This window comes from Lepus europaeus, chromosome 19 (genome assembly GCF_033115175.1).
Source record: "Lepus europaeus isolate LE1 chromosome 19, mLepTim1.pri, whole genome shotgun sequence".
NCBI lineage: Eukaryota > Metazoa > Chordata > Mammalia > Lagomorpha > Leporidae > Lepus > Lepus europaeus.
In genome coordinates, this window is record NC_084845.1 from 55974968 (window position 1) to 55994419 (window position 19452).

Genomic DNA, 19452 nt, shown 5'->3' on the forward strand with positions numbered 1-19452 from the left:
TGTTTATTTTTCCCTTTGTATGGTTCAGATTCGGCACTTGGGGCCCAAGGAACGAACGCGCTTCCCCAGGCAAATCCCCAGGTGGCAGCCGTTCCTCCTGGCCACGGAGTCCGGGCCTACGGTCGTGGGCAGGGAGCTAGCAGGCTTGGGGAAGTGCACAGAACGGGCAAAGGCAGATGGTGAGCTTCCTTGCTCTGCACCAGATCCCGCACAGGGGTTGCCAGGCCACAGAGCAGCGCCAACGCTTTTAAATGCCTGCAGTGACCGTTACAGCAAAACCCTGCAGGACGCGGGACAGAACCAGCAGGCAGGCGGAGGGAAGGGAAATGGCTCTTTAAAGTGATGGCTGTCAGAAGAACTCCCAATGAGGGCAAGGAGTGGAACTGCCCAAGAAGGAGACAGAAAGGGCTCCCACACACTGGTTCCCCGCCCTTCATACCCCACAGTGAAGGTGGGCTGCGAACTCAGCCCAGGTCTCCGAACTGGATGGGAAGAGCCCATCACTGCTGCCTCCTAGGGACTGTGTTAGCAGGAAGCTGCCGCCTGCATGGAGCCCAGGCACTCTGATCATGGGAAGTGGGCGTACTAACTCGCCTACCAACGAGGCCAAACACCTGCGCCGGTGCAAAATCTAACAAAATGCAGTAATCACAATACTTTAACTCCATAATTCCAAAAATCAAAATAAATGCGTAGGGCCGGCGCTGCGGCTCACTAGGCTAATCCTCCGCCTTGCGGCGCCTGTACACCAGGTTCTAGTCTTGGTTGGGGTGCCGGATTCTGTCCCGGTTGCTCCTCTTCCAGGCCAGCTCTCTGCTGTGGCCCGGGAGTGCAGTGGAGGATGGCCCAAGTGCTTGGGCCCTGCACCTGCATGGGAGACCAGGAGAAGCACCTGGCTCCTGGCTTCGGATCAGCACGATGGGCCGGCCGCAGCGGCCATTGGAGGGTGAACCAACGGCAAAAAGGAAGACCTTTCTCTCTCTCTCTCTCACTATCCACTCTGCCTGTCAAAAAAAAAAAAAAATGCATAGGACAAAAGTCAAGATAGAAAAATAAGAAAAATGCTGTGTGAAAATCCATAACAGTCAAGCCAAGACAGAAGGGGAAATGAGTCATGTGGAACCTGCCTTGGGCCCCAGTACTCACGTGGGAGACCTGGAGGAAGCTCCTGGCTTCGGACCGGCGCAGCTCTAGCCGTTGCGGCCATCAGGGAAGTGAACCAGCGGATGGAAGACCTCTCTTTCTCTCTACCTCTCCTGTAACTCTGTCTTTCAAATAAATAAAATAAATCTTTAAAAAAAAAAAAAAAACCAGGCAGAGGCAGAGGAGCGACCGCAGTGTTAAGGAGGCTGTGGGTGAGGACAGACGAACGCAGATGGCTCTTTGAGAGGCTTGGGTGTCAAGTGAGGCGGCGGGAGCTGGCAGGGCGTGTGCCCGGGAGGGTGTGTGCTCAGCCATGGGCTGAGGTGTGTGTGAATGCTGTGCACAGGAGGCCGTGTGGCTGGAGAAGCTGGGGAAGCCCGAGGGGGAACTGGCAGTGTAAGCCCTGTGAGAGCAGCTTTACCTGCTGTGCCATAGTGCTGGCCCCAGTTGTTTGTTTTTAATATTTATTTGACCTGCAAAGTGACAGAAAGGGAGCGAGATCTCCAATCTGCTGGTTTACTCCCCAAATGGCCACAGCAGCTGGGGCTGGGCCAGGCTGAAGCCAGGAGCCTGGAACTCCATCCAGGTCTCCCACATGGGTGACAGGGCCCCAGGGACTTGGGCCATCCTCTGCTGCCTTCCCAGGTGCATTAGCAGGGAGCTGGGTTGGAAGTGGAGCAGCTGGGACTTGAGTTGATAAGGGATACCGGTGTCTCAAGTGGTGGCTTAACCTGCTGCGCCACGGTGCCAGCCCCGGGGTGTTATTTTTATTTATCATTTTTATGCATTATCTGTTGGCTCACTGTCAGGAAGGAAGAACTGAGCACTTTAGAACTGCCCCCAACTCGAACTTTTCTCCCTCTGTCCTCCTAAGATGGAGATATAAAAACTGGGGGTTGAGTGTTTAGTGTTTACGCTGTTATGACAAAGGGCCAAGCAGTAAATTAAAATTGCGGTCAGGCACCACTAAATGCGGGATACGTTCTGAGGGATGCATCGTTGTTGGTTTCAGACCATACAGACATCACGCGTGCCCTCGCACTCAGCACACGTGCACCCATCCATCATGCACGCACTTAGGCATGGCATGCAGGCATGAACACGTGCTTCGTAGCATGCACTGACACACACAGCACACACTTAGTATGCACGTGCACACGATAGTGTGCACTTCATGCATGTGCTTCTACATGTCCACCATGTGTACACATGCTTCGTAGCACACTAACCTACGTCATAGCATCACTCACACGTCACAGTGTGCACTCACTCACACTGGGAAAGTAGGGGTCACTCGATGCATTTGAGAGATGCAGGACGGATGAGGTTGCTGCTGGTGTAACAGCACGCTGTTGGGCAGTAAGCTGTGAAAACGTCGGAGAACACTCTAGAATAGTAAAAAGTATAGGGGGCAGCGGTGTGGTGCTGCAGGTTAAACCGCTGCCTGCTGCACTGGCACCCGTGTGCGGACTGGTTCAATTCTGGGCTGCTCCACATCTCATCTAGCTAAAGACCTGGGAAAGCAGCAGGAGATGGCTGAAGTCCTTGGGCCCCTGCGCCCATGTGAGAGACCTGGAAGAAGCTCCTGGCAGATGGAAGATACCTTTCTCTCAGGGCCAGCACTTTGGCATAGTAAGCTAAGCCTCTGCCTGTGGTGCCGGCATCACATATGGACAACAGTTCTTGTCCCAATGCTCCTCTTCCGACCCAGCTCTCTGCTATGGCCTGGGATAGCGATAGAAGACGGCCCGAGTCCTTGGGCCCCTGTGCCCATGTGGGAGACTCTACAGGAAGCTCCTGGCTTTGGATCAGTCCAGCTCTGGCCATTGCGGCCATTTGGGGAGTGAACCAGCGGATGGAAGACCTCTATAACTCAACCTCTTGAACAATTAAGTAAAATCTTAAAAAAAAAAAAAAAAAAAAAAAAAACCAAAAACCAAAAAACCTCTCTGTCTCTCTTTGTGTATCTATTCTTCTCTGTCTCTAACTTTGCCTTTCCAAAAATATTTTTTTGAAAAACTATAGTAAATACATACATATTCCAGTAACTGTGTATCATTGTCCAGTATTTTTTTTTAATTTTTTGATAGAGTTACACAGAGAAGGAGATGCAGAGAGAGAGAAAGGTCTTCCATCCACTGGTTCACTCCCCAGATGGTCGCAATGGCTAGAGCTGTGCCAATCCCAAACCAGGATCCAGGAGCTTCCTCTGGGTCTCCCACGTGGGTGCAGGGGCCCAAGAACTTGGGCCATCTTCTACTGCTTCCCCAGGCCTTAGCAGAGAGTTGGATTGGAAGTGGAGCAGCTGGAACTTGAACTGGTGCCCATATGGGATGCCAGCACTGCAGGTGGCGGCTTTACCCGCTCTGCCACAGCACTGGCTCCTAGCACACGGGGGTTTTAACCAGCACCTTAACCACAGCCTAACACTTGCCCCTCGTTATCAGGTAGTGGGTGCTACATGTAGGAATTACACGTTACACTTCTCTGTGACTGACAGTGATGTAGGTTTCTTTACATCAGTGTCTGTGAAGGTATGAGTCATGTTGTGCCCCAGCGTCACCTTGGCCATGCTGTCATCAAGGGGTAGCATTTCTGAACTCCATTCCATTTTTATGGAACCTCTGCTCTATTTAGAGTCCAAAACACCATTAAGGGCACATGACTGTACATTTTCTTTCAACTTTTTGTCTTCCTAGAGTTAACAATTGCCTCTTTTTCCCTTCGTTTTGTATGCTAATAGCACTAATTTCCCCAACCCCTCCATCTGAACTGTGAAAAACAAGCAATGGTGAACACTGTTTTTCAGTTGGCCAGACTCAGTGGGTTTCCTCTCAGTTCTGTCCTCCTAGACTCCCTCCAGTTCCAGTCTGTGCTGACTGCTCTCTGGGTTTGCTGCACAGCCATCTTTCTGAGATCGCTCAGTCTCTTTATTTCTTTGAAAGGGAGACAGGAATCTCCCATTCACTGTGTCGCTCCCCCAATACCCACAGCAGCTGGAGCTGGGCCAGGCTGAAGCCAGGAGCTCAGAACTCCATCTGGGTCTTTCATGGGGACGGCAGGGACCCAAGTATTGGAGCCACCACCTGCTGCCCCCCAGGGTGTGCATCTGTAGGAGGGAACTGGGATTGGGAGCAGAGCCTGGAGGCATCCCTGCCTGGGAAGTGGGCGCCCAGCTGCTGTCCTGACCGCCAGCCCGCATGCCCGCCCCTCTGGGTGCCTCTCTCCCATGCTGGATTCCACGTGGTCCTTTTTGGTTTCCTCTCCCACGCACTCTGCCCGTGTGCTTAGTTTTTGTGTTTTGCTTGGTTACATTCTCCTGTAGTTTCTCAGGAAGGGATTACTGGGGAGGAACTTTTCTTACTGTTGGGCTGGAGTAGAACCCAGGTCCAAAGTTGTCCCGTGGCATCTGAAGGCGTTCGTCTTTGTTCTGCAGTTTTTCGGGTCGTCAGGAATCTCTCGCCTGCTTCCTGAACACCTGTCCGCGACCTGAGATCTTAATCCCGGTGTGTGAGATATTAATCCCAGTGTTCTACATCAACTTTGTTTTCCTTTTTTATTTATTGTGTATTTGGTGTTAGTATACGAGAAATCACTTCCGCAAGGGAGCATCATGAAGTTCATGGAAAACGCAGTGAGATACCGTGTGGAGTGGGTGTTCAGCCCGGTGGTTCCAGCACCTGACTGCAGCTTCCTGCCATTCGTTCCTAACCCTGGGAGGCTGCGGGGTGGCTCTAGTAACTGGGTTCCTGCCACCAACAAAGGAGACTTGGATTTTGTTCCAGCCTGTGGGCTTTGGCCCCGCCCAGCCCCAGCCATTGCAGGCACCTGGGGAGTGAACCAATAGACTCGGGAGCTCTTGGGCTCTCTCGCTCTGGCGCTGTCAGATGAATAAGCATTTTTTAAAGATAATGCGAGTTTTCCTTGACCCGTTTAAAGCCACTGCATGCTTTCTTAAGCATTTTGGTTTGTGCTTCCCTGTTTAGGCTTGTGGACCCGCTTGCTACTCAGGGGTGATTTCTGTGTGTGATGTGAGGCAGAGAACAGAATCCCCGCTCTACGGAAAAGGAGACCGAGGCAGCAAATGTGGCGTGACTCGTTCACGCTGATACAGCTGGTCATTGGTGTTGTCCAGACATTGAACCCAGACTGCAGGCCTCCGTGGGCGGCCCCCAGACCCTGTGTGCTGGCAGAGTTAGAGTCAGGGTTCCCGAGTCCTGCTCCAGGTCACCTGCTAATGCTCTTCTGAGTCCTGGGGCCTCACCTGTGAACGCGGGGGCCTAGACCACTGTTTCTTCAAGGCTCCTGCAGCTTTAATGAGCTGGCAGAACAGTCCCCGTGGGCTTTTCTGAAGCAGACCTCTGTCCCAGGAGCACACGGGTACCGAGCGTGGTGTGTCTCTGTCCTGGAGGCCTCCCGTTGGTCCCCAGGGTGCAGGCCAGGGCCGTAGGGAGTAGGAAGCTTTGTTGATTGCCTTCATCATTTAGAAATTTAAAAAAAGCAGGAGGAGAATCCCCGTGAGTCTCCCGTCCTCCTAATGAAGGGAGACAAACAGCCTCATTAGTCCCGGGCCACACGCGGCATCCACGTGTGTGGCTGCTTTTCTGTGCGGAGCAGTCCCTAAAGCCCCTTGCTTTTCTCTGTGCTGTGGGTGATGGGCTTGGCACCGCAGCTCTGAGCCGTTCCTGGCCGTGTCTGGGGAACCGGTTCCTGTGGCTACCGGTCAGGTGTCCCTGGAGGAAACTGGGCCTCGGGATTGGGGGTAAAAGGTTCTTTTCCTAAATCCTAGCCTTCGCCCTCCTGTCTCATCACCACCACCACCACCACACAGGACACACACCAGCATCTTGGACGTCCTGTGTGCGGCTCCAATGCTCCCGTCATACACTGCCTGAATGGGGCTCAGGACACTGGGTAAATGCAAACTTCCGGAACGACAGTCATCTGTTGCTGCTGTTTTTAAGACGCTTGACTGCTTGGAAAGGCAGAGTGACAGAGAGAGATCTGCCATCCGCTGGTTCACCACCCAAATACCTGCAACAGCTGGGGCTGGACCAGGCCAAAGCCAGGAGCCTGGAGCTTCATCCAGGTCTCCCACATGGATAGCAGGGACGGAAGTACTTGATCTGCATCGGCTGCCTTCCCAGGCACAGGAGAGGGAGGCTGGTTGAGTAGCTGAGACTCAAACCAGCACTCCAGCATGGACTGTGGGCATCCCAAGTGGCAGCCCAACCTGCTGTGCCGGGACGCCTACCCGCTGAAACGACGTTCCTATGTTGTGAAGATTTTCCTGATAGAGACAGATGCGTTGAGACACCTCCTTTATCAGAGCGCCCGGGTTTGAGTCCTGGATCCGCTTCTGATTCCAGCTTCCTGCTACTGCACACTCAGAGAGCAGATGATGGTTCAGGTACTCGGGCCCCTGGCATGCACTCGTGAGATGATGGAGTTCCTAGTTTCAGACTTCAGTCTGTCTCAGCCCTGGCTGTTGTAGCCATTTGGGGGGTGAACCAGCAGATGGAAGATCTGTCTCTCTGCCTTTCAAATAAGAAATTAAAGTATACAAGGGATGCATGGTCGATGCCTGGTCCTCTTCATCCCCACAGCCAGCTTGACAGCTGTGTGTGGGCAGCTTCTGGGATGGGGCACCCATTGGCTCTGTCTAGGAGTGAACCACAGGAAAAGCTAGGGCAAGGCATTTTTTTGCCTCTTATTTTCTCTAGACTGGTCTGAACCGTATATTTAATTGCACAGGCAATGTTTATCTCTGTGGTCATTCCTGTGTCAGTGACTGAGTCAGGGCCACGGGGCAGGCAGAGCAGCATCTTCCTGCTATGATTCTCTAAAAAAATGCACTTTTAAAAAAAGAGTCATTTCTGGGGCTGGCGCTATGGCATAGCAGGTAAAGCCACTGCCTGAAATGCTGACATCCCATATGGGTCCTGGCTGTCCCACTTCCGATCCAGCTCTTTGCTATGGCCTGGGATAGCAGTAGAAGATGGCCCGAGTGCTTGGGCCCCTGCACCGGGTGTAGGAGACCTGAAAGAAGTTCCTGGCTTTGGGTTTGTGCAGCTCCAGCAGTTGCAGCCATCTGGGGAATGAACCAGCAGATGGAAGACCTCTCTCTGCCTCTCAAATAAATAAACCTTTGAGAAGTAATTTCTATTTATATGTTCATTTATTTGAAAGCCAAAGGGGTCAATATAGATCAACATCAATCTTCCCTCCCTGGTTCATTCCCCAAATGGCTACAACAGCCAAAGCTAGGCCAGAACAACCTAGGAGGCAGGAGCTCCATCCAGGTCTCCCACATGCACAGCAGGGGCCCAAGGACTCGGGCTCTCCTCTGCTATTTTTTTTTTTTTTTTTAAGATTTATTTATTTGAAAGCCAGAGTTACACAGAGAGGAGAGGCACAGAGAGAGACAGGTCTTCCATCCACTGGTTCACTCCCAAATTGACCACAAAGGCCGGAGCTGCCCCGATCCAAAGTCAGGAGCCAGGAGTTTCTTCTAGGTCTCCCACGTGGGTGCAGGGCCCAAGGACTTGGGCTTTGTTCTACTGCTTTCCCAGGCCACAGCAGAGAGCTGGACAGGAAGTGGAGCAGCCAGGTCTCGAACTGGCGCCCATATGGGATGCTCGCACTTCAGACCCGGGTGTTAATCCACTGTGCCACAGTGCCAGCCACCCTCCTCTGCTTTTTATTGTGAAAGTCCTAAATTTTACAATGCAGTGTGAGCAGCAGCACTTGCATCTCCACAAATTTCCATCCATTTCTAATCAATTTTGTTTTCTTTAAGCACAGTCAAGCACTTAAGGTAAATTTCGATATTAGTTGTCATTTTTGGTTTGCTGAATTCTAGCCCAACACTTAATGTTTCTCATTGCTCATGTTCAGGACTCAAGCCACAGAAACAGGCAGCGTAGCATAGTGAGGGCAAATGGCCTGGATTCAGGCCCTTGTACCGTGGTCACCCTTGGGAAGATCTTAAAGTTTGCTAATATTTAAAAATTTTGAAGATTTTACATATTTTTAAAAGATTTATTTGAAAAGCAGAGTAACAAAGGGATAGAGATCTTCCATCCACTGGTTCACTCCCCACATGGCCTCAACAGCCAATGCTGGGCCAGGCTGAAGCCAGGAGCTTCCTCTGGGTCTTCCACGTGGGTGCAGGGGCCCAAACACTCGAGCCATCCTCCCCTGCTTTCCCAAATGCACCAGTAGGGAGCTGGGTCAGAATTGGGGACAGGCGTCCACCTCCCCGCATTACACGTTCTAGCCACCTTCATGCTGCCCGAACCCCAAATCCCTCCCCTCCCCACCTGCTTCTTCCCACCACTGCTGGAGGTATTTGTTGCCTGTTTCAGTTCCAGCTGCACAGACTGCCGGTCCACACGTAGGGACGGCTCATCCATACTCCACCATGCACAGGGCCACAGCTAGGAGTCTGGGGGCTGGGGCTCGTGTACCTGGTGCTGCTGAGTGGCTGCAGCTGACCTAAGCTGGCCCACCAGCCACAGCCCCCGTGCGTGGCATTTCCAGAGTTGCCACGCACAGAGTCCAGGCTTCGCACAGCATGGCTGCAGCGCCCAGGCCAGACCTCCTGAGGGAGCTGGGCACGGCCCTGAAACCGTCTGTGACCTGGGCTGGAGTCACGCGCTCTGCATGCTGCAGGTCAAGGCAGTTAGAAAACCAGGCCTTGGAGTCTTTTTTTTTTTTTTAATTTGAAAGGCACACAGATCTTCTACCGCTGATTCATCCCCTAAGTGCCTGCAACAGCCAAGGCTGGGCCAAGCCAAACTGGGAGCTAAGAACTCAGTTCATGTCCCCCACATGGGTGGCAGGCACCCAACTACGGGAGCCACCATCTGAGGCCTCCCAGGGTGCTCATTAGCCGGCATCTGGATCCAGGTACCCCGAATGGGGACGCGGCATCTTAACCAGCAAGCTGGTTCCTCCAAGGGTTTTTGGATTTTTATTTGTAACCAGATTTTTGGTGTCTGATGCTTTAAAAAAATTTTAAAAATTGTGGAAAAATGGACACTGTCTTTTGTTTCTGCTTTCCCATAAACTTTGGGCAGGATCTTCATGTTTCTTTCTTTGAAACAAACATGGCCAAAGGGCAACTTAAGAAAGCAGGAATTGGCTGGCGCTGTGGTATAGTGGGTAAAGCCGCCGCCTGCAGTGCCGGCATCCCAGATGGGTGCAGGTTCAAATCCTGGCTGCTCTACTTCCGATCCAGCTCCCTGCTATGGCCTGGGAAAGCAGTAGAAGATGGCCCAAGTCCCTGGGGCCCTGCACACGCATGGGAGACACAGAAGAAGCTCCTGGCTCCTGGCTCTGGACTGGCCCAGCTCTGGCCACTGTGGCCATTTGGGGGATGAACCAGTGGATGAAGACCTCTCTCTCTGCCTCTCTGTAACTCTTTCAAGTAAAATAAATCAATCTTCATCCCCCTCCTGGCCTGTCTGCTGGATATAACAGAACGGGGAAACGGGAGGGGCAGGAGGTGCGGAACCCCTGGCCGGCTCGCCAGCACTCGGGGCTCGTGACAGGCTCCTCCCACCACATGGCACCAGCAGTGCTGGGTGGGGGCCGGCCATGCCTTTGGCAGCACGTGACTAGACTTGGCGTGGGTGCGTGTTGACCGTGTGTGGAGGAAACGCAGACAAAGCCCACAGATAAGCGGGGCTGACTCCAGGGCACAGCAGTACAGGAGTTTCCGGGCTGCACTTTCCCGAATGGATTTTATCTTCCTCAAAAAAAAAAGGGAGGGGGGGGGCAAATTTCAGTTCCTAGTTTTATGTGAACATTTTCTGACAAGATAAACATAAACATTGGATCACTGAATACAAACCTTGCATATTAGCCAAGAAACAAAAATACGGTCTATTTAACAACAGCGCACAGAAACCCGCATCCACGCCTGTGAGAGACGCCACCCTCGGCGGCGCCTTCTTCCCGGGCACCACGCCTCGGGCCACGCGACAGTTCCATGGCCGGGGAGAGCAGTCACCAGGCCACCTCACCCTGCGGCAGGGGTGAGCATGGGGGGGGGGGGTGGCCCTGCGTGTCACCGCTTCTTCACGAACTTCTTTCTGGAAGCGTTGGGATTTAAGCGCCGCCTCCCCCCTCCCAGGGCGCTGTCCCGGAGCTGCAGGGCAGCTGAGCGGCTGCAGATGTCGTTCTCGGCGAAGGGAGATGCCCCGGCCACGTAGTCGGGCGCAAACACGTCGGTCTTCTGCCGGGCCTTGCGGGACAGTCGCAGCTGGGGGAAGCGCTGGTCCTCGGTCAGGTGGGGGTTGGTGGCGTACTTGCCTCCCTTGGGCATGGGGAGTGAGTACTGCGGACAAGGGAGGGAAGACGGGTCAGATTCACGGTCCAGGCTGCTAACGGCAAGCTCACCTCACAGATCCCGGGGCAGGCGGCCAGCGCCGGCCCTGACTGCCTACTGTGCACCTACCATACCCGTCCCCTGGGAGTCTCACCCCAGCTCAGGGCTGAAAGACCCAACGCGGCACTTTGACCAAGGCCAGGGACGTGAGTACCGTTTCACAGCAGCGCCAGTACTGCGCAGCTCTGAAAAGGGCTGAGCGCACTAGTAAGGGACCCAGGGAAGTATTAACCCTCTGAGACCCATCGTCCTGTTTACAGGACACCTATAGACAACTGATGGCATATATACCACCAGTGGTGACCTGGAGATCCCTGTTGGAATGTGTGCAGGGTAGAACACCTGGCATGGACTGGCTTTGTAAGGGCACTAGGGACTGGGGACTGGGGAGGGCTAGGAGGCCCCTGTGCTGCTGGGCTGCAACTGGAGGTCTAAGCTCATGGGTTTTTGATCTTTTAAATTATATTTAGGGCTGACGTCACAGCTCAATAGGCTAATCCTCCACCTCCGGCACCGGCACTCTGGGTTTTAATCCCGGTTGGGGTGCCGGATTCTGTCCCAGTTGCCCTCTTCCAGTCCAGCTCTGTGCTGTGGCCCGGGAAGGCAGTGGAGGATGGCCCAAGGACTTGGGCCCTGTACCCGCATGGGAGACCAGGAGAAGCACCTGGCTCCTAGCTTCGGATCAGCGTGGTGCGCCGGCCGCAGTGGCCATTTGGGGAGTGAACCAACGGAAGGAAGACTACATTTAGCTGGGAGGCAGATTCACTCCCCAAATGCCTTTAATGGCCAGGGCTGAGCCAGGCTGAAGCTCAGAGCCAAGAACACAATTCCACATGGGTGCAGGAATGCAGTTACTTGAGCCATTATCACTGCCTCCCAGGGTCCCATTAGCAGGAAGCTGGAGTCAGGAACAAGGAACTAAACCCAGGTACTGTGTCCTACCTGGAAGGCAAAATGCTTGTTGCCAATGGTTTTCAGTGTGGACGTGGAAATACAAATGGACACATGTGTTTCCTATCTCTGTCCACTGAGGGCCCAGAGACAATGAGGCCAGGCTGAGGAACATAGCCAGTGCATGTTTGCTTCTAAAAGGCACTTTCCATAAAAGCACCAGAGCTCCTCTGATCCTGTCGGGGGCAGAACAAATCAGTCTCGGGACATTCTGCTGTGCCAGCAAAGTCAAAGTGCTCAAAGAATAACTGGGATGTGTCAGAAGCACAGAGGAGCCAGCTCTAGGGACAACGAGCCTCAAAATCATGATGGCGGCGAATCGCAGCCTACAGAGAGAAAAAACAAGCTCCTCCACAGATAATGACTATTGAGCTCCTGGCTTCTGGCTTTGGCCTTTCCCAGCCCATGCAATTTGTCCACAACACACATTTCCCAAAAGCTTGAAGACTCCATGTATGCGTGGATTTCAAATTTTTGCACACCAAAAAAAAAACTTAGCTTTTAATTTCATTTTTCCCATGAACTTCTGGAAGTACCCATATATGGAGAGAGGATGAAAAGCCGCCTCTCCCCCTATTTTTTCTTATTTTTCTCCAATTTCTTGAAACAAACCCATGGTGGTGTGCACTCAGCCCAGCCTCTCCCAGGTATTGAGTTTCCACACTCCACCCCTCTGGCCCACAAAGCTTATGCAGCTCCTGCTGTGGCTTCAAAGCCTACACAAACCCAACCTCCTGCACATCCCAATGAACCCCACACGGGGCAGCTGGCATCTCCTGTGGTAACGACCCTGTCTGAGTTGACTGTAACCGGCAGGAGGCCGCACACTCCCCACCTGTCTAGGTCCCCAGACGTCAGGCCACTCACCCGCAGGCCTCGGGGGTTCAGCACCTTGGGGTTGCGTGAGAAGTGCATGTGCAGGGTGCCATCGTCACTGACGGTCACGGACACTTTCTTCAGGGTCTTGTTCCCGCAATGGGCACAGAACACTCGGCTCATGTCGGACGTTGTCCTGAGAGACACAAAAGGGGATGTGGGACCACAGGCAGCGAACCCCAGCTGTGGAGCAGGAGGGTACACGCAGGGGAAGGCTGACAGCCACCTCCTCTCCTCTCCTGAGGGGAAGGATCAGGGACACCAGGGCCAAGTCAGCTGCGCTGTCACATCGAGCATGGTGGGTACCGCCCAGCACCCCCTCCAAGCTCAACTACCACCACGCCCCCACTTCGCAGATGGGAACGTGAAGGTCCTTGCTCTAAGTGGCAGAGAGGCCGTCTGGCTCCAGGGTCAATTCTCTTAGCACTGGGCTTTTCCTAGATCCTTACTCCAGCTAACTACCCTGTCCCCAGATGTCAGCCAGGGTGTGCGCTCAGGAGTAGCAACAACGAGCGAGTGACACGGGAAACACTAGACCTGCTGCTGCCTGGGTTCCGGAGTGCCTGGGCCAGGTCCTGGCTCCTCCCTTCGCAGATGCCTGCTAGAGCGCCTCAGGCACTTGGGCCTCTGCCAACCCTGTGGGAGCCTGGATGGAGCTCAGGCTCCCGGCTTCAGGGCCCCACCGGCTGCGGGCGTCTGGGGAGTGACCAGCAGATGGAAGGGCGCCCTCTCTTTGCCTTTCAAATAAACATTTAAAAAACATAAGAAAGAAAAGCCCGGCCCTGCCCCGAGACCTGAATGTGGCCACTGAAGCCTCGCCTGCCTCCTGTCCGCTGAAGCCACAGTGATTCCCATCGAGGGCAGGGGGAGAGCTGTGTCACACAGCTGAGTCGCCCGATCCTGAGCTCAGCGCCTCCACACAGATGCTGAGGGCTAATTATTCCACACAAGGAGCGCAGTCACTGGGCTGATCTCATAAGAACAGGGAACATTTTACGTGTTTGCAAGAATGGGTGCTAACTGGGGAACCTAGGACTTCCATAACATTCAGACAGTGGGAGAGATGAGATTACGTGGAGCAAAGAGCTCAGCGGCCACGAACCCAGTACGCTGAAACACTGGGCGTGACCAGCTGCGGGAAGGTTTCCGAGAACAGAGGCAGCCTTGGGGAGAAGCTCCTTAAGTCCCCGGCAAAACCAGAGGGTGGTGGCATGAGGGACTGGGTACTGGAGAGCCCCCTGGAGAACAGACCCCACGCAGGCACCTCTCCTATCAGTGCAAAAGCTCTGGGCACCCAGTGGGACAGCACACACCTCACCAGCTGACCTATTTGGAGGCTGCCAGGACCAGACTGAACCTGTGGAGGGGCTGGAAGCCACCGCCCAAGGGCCACACATGTCAACTAAAGGATATAGGCACCTCTTCCCCTCCAACAGAGGGTCTCCAGGACCCACAAGGAGTCAGAAATGACCTGGAAGAACTGAGCTCACCCCACAGCACTCGCGATGTGCCAGCCACCACACTCAGCCCTTGACGTGACTGATCTCCCAGCTGGGTTCAAGTTCTGGCTCCACTTCCTATCTAGCTTCTTGCTAACGAAAACCCTGGGAGGGAGCAGGTGATGGCCCAAGCACTTGGTTCCCTGCCACCAATATGCAAGACTTGTATTGAGATCCTGGTTTTGGCCTGGTTCAGCCCCAGCTGTTGTGGCCATGTGGGGGGCTCCTCCTAATAAATGAGTGAACAGTAAGGAGTGAGGGTTCTCTGTTCCAGAACCCACTTCTTTCACCCCAGGCCCCTAGGTGGGAGGTGCCCCAGCTCAGTCCTGGGGGCTTCCATGCTGTGGCAGAGGAGAGCCTAGGCCACACAGAAATGACGGATGAAGGAACAGGTGTGCAGCAGGGTCTCCTCGAGGTCTGCAGGGGGACAGGACAGAGTTCGCAGAGGGGCACCAGGCCCAGGGGTTCGGTGACGCACCTGAAACAGCCGTGGCAGCGCAAGATGTAGCTCCGGGCCTCGCGGATCAGCATGCCGTTCACCGCCAGCACGTGCAGCCCCATCTGCAGCAGAACGTTCTGCGGCCGACAGTGAGAGAAGAACTGAGCCGCTGTTCTTCTCACGTGACTCTGCAACCGCACCGAAGAGCTACACACACCCTGGCTGGCTCGTGAGCCTTGGCTAAGGACAAGTCAGGCTGGGATCCAGATCTCCCTCGAACTGGACACGCCAGGGCCCGAGCCCCCCATCAGCAACGTCTGAACGCACACACTCACCGTGGCGGGGCAAATACACTACTTGCTGGGCAGGAGACCCTCACGGGTTTCCAGGTTCCTAACTGAGCTCAGGAAACGACGCACCCGAGAGAAAACAGATCATGGGTTTTAAACATCAAACACCGCACACGAATCCTGTCTCACGGCACACATCCCCGCCCTACCTGCATAGCGAAGTCTGTGGTCACACAGCCAACTCGCACGTCCTTGGGGACGTCACACTGCTCCAGTTCCTGCTGGATCTGCTTGATGTTGCTGGGGGTTATCCACCCACCCCCGTCGTCATCACTGTCCTCTTTGCTCTCTTCAAATCCACCCTCTTCCTCCTCCTCGCTGGGAACATCCTCACCTCTGTCCATCTGCAACATCAACAGAACCCATGGCTTCCAGCCCAGAGCAGCAGAGCGCAGAGGCTGCTGCGTCGGCAGCAGAGGACAAGCCGGGCCTTACCAGCAGCTCCTGGAGCTCCTGGTCGATGTTAGGCAGTGGGTTTCTCCAGAACACAAAGGAGCTGAATTCTAGGTCCTCTGGCTCGCTGGCTTGGTGTCCACGATCCACAGTGTCTTGTGGGCATTTGGGCTGAGATGAAAGGAAATCATTTTTTTTGACAGGCAGAGTTAGACAGTGAGAGACAGAGAGAGAGACAGAAAGGTCTTCCTTCCATGGGTTCACCCTCCAAATGGCCACCATGGCCAGTGCGCTGCGCCAATCCGAAGCCAGGAGCCAGGTGCTTCCTCCTGGTCTCCCATGCAGGTGCAGGGCCCAAGTCCTTGGGCCATCCTCCACTGCCTTCCCAGGCCACAGCAGAGAGATGGACTAAAGAGGAGCAACCGGGACAGAATCCGGTGCCCTGACTGGGACTAGAACCCGGGGTGCCGGCGCCGCAGGCGGAGGTTTAGCCAAGTGAGCCGCGGCGCCAGCCCAGGAAATCATTTTAAACCCCAAAATTAAAAGTCACAGATGAAATCACATGACATGCAAGTCTGACCGGACAGGGCTGGGCAAATGACCTTTCAGTCCCAGAACACTGGGTTCACCGTGAGTAGTGATGGGGATGGGACACGGGACAGACAGGAGCCCCAGAAACATGGAATTACCTTAGAAGGCAGATGGAACCCCAAAATGTTGACAGGAGTTTCTGGGTGCCGAATTGAGGAGCTCACTTTAGCCTTAAAAAGATAATAACATTTTTAATACCAGAACGGAACAAGAAAATATACACTGGAAAATCAACATCATAGGGTAATTAATAAAAAAGTATTTTCTCCTGGCTATTAAAAGACATCCACTGCTTAAAAACATTGAGAAATATATATATATCAAGAAAATGACAATCTTCAGTGAGCCCAATTCTACTAAGTAGCCGCTTTGGGATATTTGTTTTGTGCCATTAGAGGTGACTGGAGGGAACATTATCTCTAACACCCAGAAGAATCTCTAGTTACTTAGGATAAACACATAAGACCGTGGAATTACTGATGAAAGAACATACTACTTTAAAGCTTTTGATATAAAAATGCCTAACTCCTGCCAAAACACTGCAGGAAAGGGTGATATTTACAAGTCAAGAGTGGATGGATGCAACAGAAAACCAGCAGCCAGGGACGCTGTGTACAGACTTCACGTAAAACCATTCCTTCAGCACCACCTGCCCAAGCTTTCGGATAAAGTCTGGACTCTGGGGTCACTTTCTGGAGGACTGGAACCCTGGCAGAAAGCAAGCGGGGGCCGTCCTGACTCGTACCGGAACCGGAGCCCATGGTGGCCCTGGAGACTTTGGGCAGAGACCAAGAACTCTGTTAGGGCAGGCAGTAGAGTGAGCAAAGCCACCACCTGGGACCCCAACATCCCCCCGCTCTGCTTCCGATCCACTTTCTTGCCATTGCTCCTGGGAGGCAGCAGATCATGGCTCAAGAGTTTGGGCCCCTGCTGTCCACGCGGGAGACCAGCATGGAGTTTTAGGCTCCTGGCTTTGGCCTGACCTGGCCTAGCTGTTGCAGACATTTGGGGAGTGAACAGCAGATGGAATATATGTATTTATCTCTCTCTGGCTTTCAAATAAATTTTAAAAAAATTCTTTGTCATTACTATTTGAAATGACTTATTCGGCTCCCAGAATCTTCTGACTAGAAACAGCCAATGGGCCCTGACACAAACCCATCAGTCTCTCCAACTGCCAGGTTAGTCTCAGATAGTACAACCCTGAAAGCGGCAAGCACTTAGTGTTCCTGATTTCAAGAAATAGTCTATTAAACGAGTTCTACACTTTTTGTATTTTCCAAATGTAAATGATTCTCCCCAAACTCTACAAATCAAGACCCTGAGACACATCTGTGACCTGTAACGTATGAACCTTATTTGGCTCCTGATCCCAAAAATTAACATTTATGAAGTGGCAAAGGTGGACATTGGCTATTTGATGATGTGAGAGATTATACTTAATCTGTATAGAGGTTTTGTGGTTTTTTTTTTTTAAGAAGTCTTATATTTAGAAACATACCAAGAAATAGCCATCAATGCAATAATCTATGATGACTGAGCTCAAAATCCTTTGGGCTGGGGGTCAGCACAGATGAAAATAGAGCCCCTGAGGAGGTAACCCCAGCGGCCGACTGGCGGGCTACCCCACCAGCCTCTCCACTTTGTTCTGACAGCCCCACCGTGAAGTGTCTGAAGAGCCAGCCCTCCGGGTTTACCTTTTCTGGTTCTTGCTTTAGGTGAGACACCCCAACAAACTCTGCTTCCAGCTGGTAGGTGAGCGCCAGCACCTGGATATCAGTGGCAGAGAGGCTGGGGTAGTCTCCGGTTTTCTTTGAAAACTCAGTCACTGTAAAGCAGATTTACAATTCGTTAGAGACACAAGCCCAGTGACTTCGGGCATCGACAAGGAAGGTGTCCAAAGAATTCCGTACAGTCGCCACGGGGGACAGAACCTCCACACTGCGATCCTGCCGTGTCCGCTCCTAGCTGACCACTCTGTCTTCACACCAAGAGCCACGCCCGCCAGGCGCACTGTGACACCGTGTCAAGTACAGAGAACGGACAGAACACAGCCTTCACCCAGCCAGTGCAAGATCTGCACACGACGCGCGTTCTTTATAGAAATTTTGGTATCCTAAAGGTACTTCAAAAATTTCGTATAAGATCAAAGAGAAGCCCTGTGTCGGCGCAAAAAACGTGGAAACAGGCGTGCGTACGTGGCGTCTTCAAACTGCTCATGGGAAAATGTGTATTATGGAAAAACTTGACATGGATTCCCCTGGGGACATCCACAGCGAACACAGCGCAATCGGCTGGATCTGACTGGCAAACTGTTGTCAGGAGAGGCTTGAGCCTCGCCTGGGAGGCCCACGTCCCACATTAGAGTGCCCGGTTCGAGTCCCAGCTACTCCACGCCTCCTGCTCACGTGCGTGGCCCAAGCACCTGAGCCCTGGCCACCAGGTGGGGCCCGGGGAAGAAGTTCCTGTCTCCCGGCTTTGGCCTCGTGCAGCCCTGGGCAGTGAACCCGTGGGCTTCGGGTCCCTTTCTGTCGCTCTGGCTTTCGAATACGTGAATCCTAACGATTCCGACAGGAACAGCAAGACGTCTGCTGCGGCGGCCCCAGGCTCAGGACCCGGGAAAGGCGGCGGGCGGGCGGGGGCAGCGGCCCCAGCCGGCTCCCCGCCCTCACTCACCCCGGCGCACGGACTCCGGGAAGGGCTCCTTGAACCGCAGCTCGTAGGGCAGCACCGCCAGCCGCCGGCGCGTGGCCTTGTCCCGGATCTCCGTGACGACCTCGCGGACGGTATAGATGTTCTTCCCGATGTCCTGCGCGGAGACCGGCTCGTTTGCACTCCCCGCCCGACTTCTCGCGCCCCCTCAGCCCAGGCCCCGCGAGCTCCCCGGTACCTGCAGAGCCGCGTCCCGCAGGAACGCCCCGGCGTCCGCCACGACGTGCTCCACCGGCGCCATGTTGGCAGGCGAGCGCGTAGCACGCATGCGCGCGACGCTTCCGCCCCGCCGCTGCGTCCCAATCCCGGCCTCTGGGACCCGGGAAAGGCGGCGGAGGTTGAAGGGCGCCACCTGGCGGCTGCGCCCGTATCTCCCGGCTCCGCGCGCACAGGGACACCTGAGGCACTCCCCGCCTTGGGGGCTACTTTTACTTTTTTGCTCCTAAAATTTATTTACTTTTATTTAGGTGAGAGGCAAAGAGAGCTTCCATCCACTGGTTCACGCCTCAAATACAGCAATAGCGAGGGTCGGCCAGGCCCAAGCCAGGTGTCACAAACTGCACCCTGGTCTCACCTCTATAGGTGGCAGGAACCCAAGTACTGGGGCCTTCCCAGGCTCATTGGCAGGGAGCTGATCTGAGCAGGGGGAGATGGGATGTGGACTCCCAAGCAGGGACTTAAGCCCCCTGTGCCTCTGCCTCAACACCCATCCCTTCTTTGCCTTTTTTTTTTTTTTTTAAGTATTTATTTGAAAGTCGGAGTTACAGAGGGAGTGAGAGACCACCCACCTGCTGGTTTATTCCCTAAATGGCCTCAAGGGCTGGAGCTGGGCCTATCCGAAGCCAGGAGCTCCTTCTGAGTCGCCCACGTGGGTGCAGGGGCCTAAACACTTGGACCATCTTTTGCTGCTTTCCCAGGCCATTAGCAGAGAGCTGGATCTGAAGTGGAGCAGCCAGGACCCAAACCGGTGCCCAAATGGGATGTGGGCACTGCGGGCAGAAGCTTAACATACTACTCCACAGCACCTGCCCCTCCTCCTTTGCTTTTTTTTTTTTTTTTCCTCCTTTGCTTTTAAGTGTGATAGTTCAGGGCCAGCTTTGGCCA

The 19452-nt window shown here is 53.9% G+C and overlaps 1 protein-coding gene across 1 annotated transcript; it reads right to left on the bottom strand.

Annotated features, from left to right (window-relative positions):
* Positions 1-8211: 8211 nt before the first annotated feature.
* On the bottom strand, positions 8212-18604 carry NOB1 (NIN1 (RPN12) binding protein 1 homolog). The gene is made up of 9 exons (XM_062176583.1): positions 18527-18604; positions 18313-18445; positions 17334-17464; positions 15735-15806; positions 15088-15216; positions 14802-14996; positions 14342-14439; positions 12356-12500; positions 8212-10486 (listed from the first exon to the last, which is right to left on the bottom strand). Exons 1-9 carry the CDS (start codon positions 18587-18589, stop codon positions 10217-10219), a joined length of 1236 nt encoding a protein of 411 aa, XP_062032567.1. The 5' UTR covers positions 18590-18604; the 3' UTR covers positions 8212-10216.
* Positions 18605-19452: the final 848 nt, after the last annotated feature.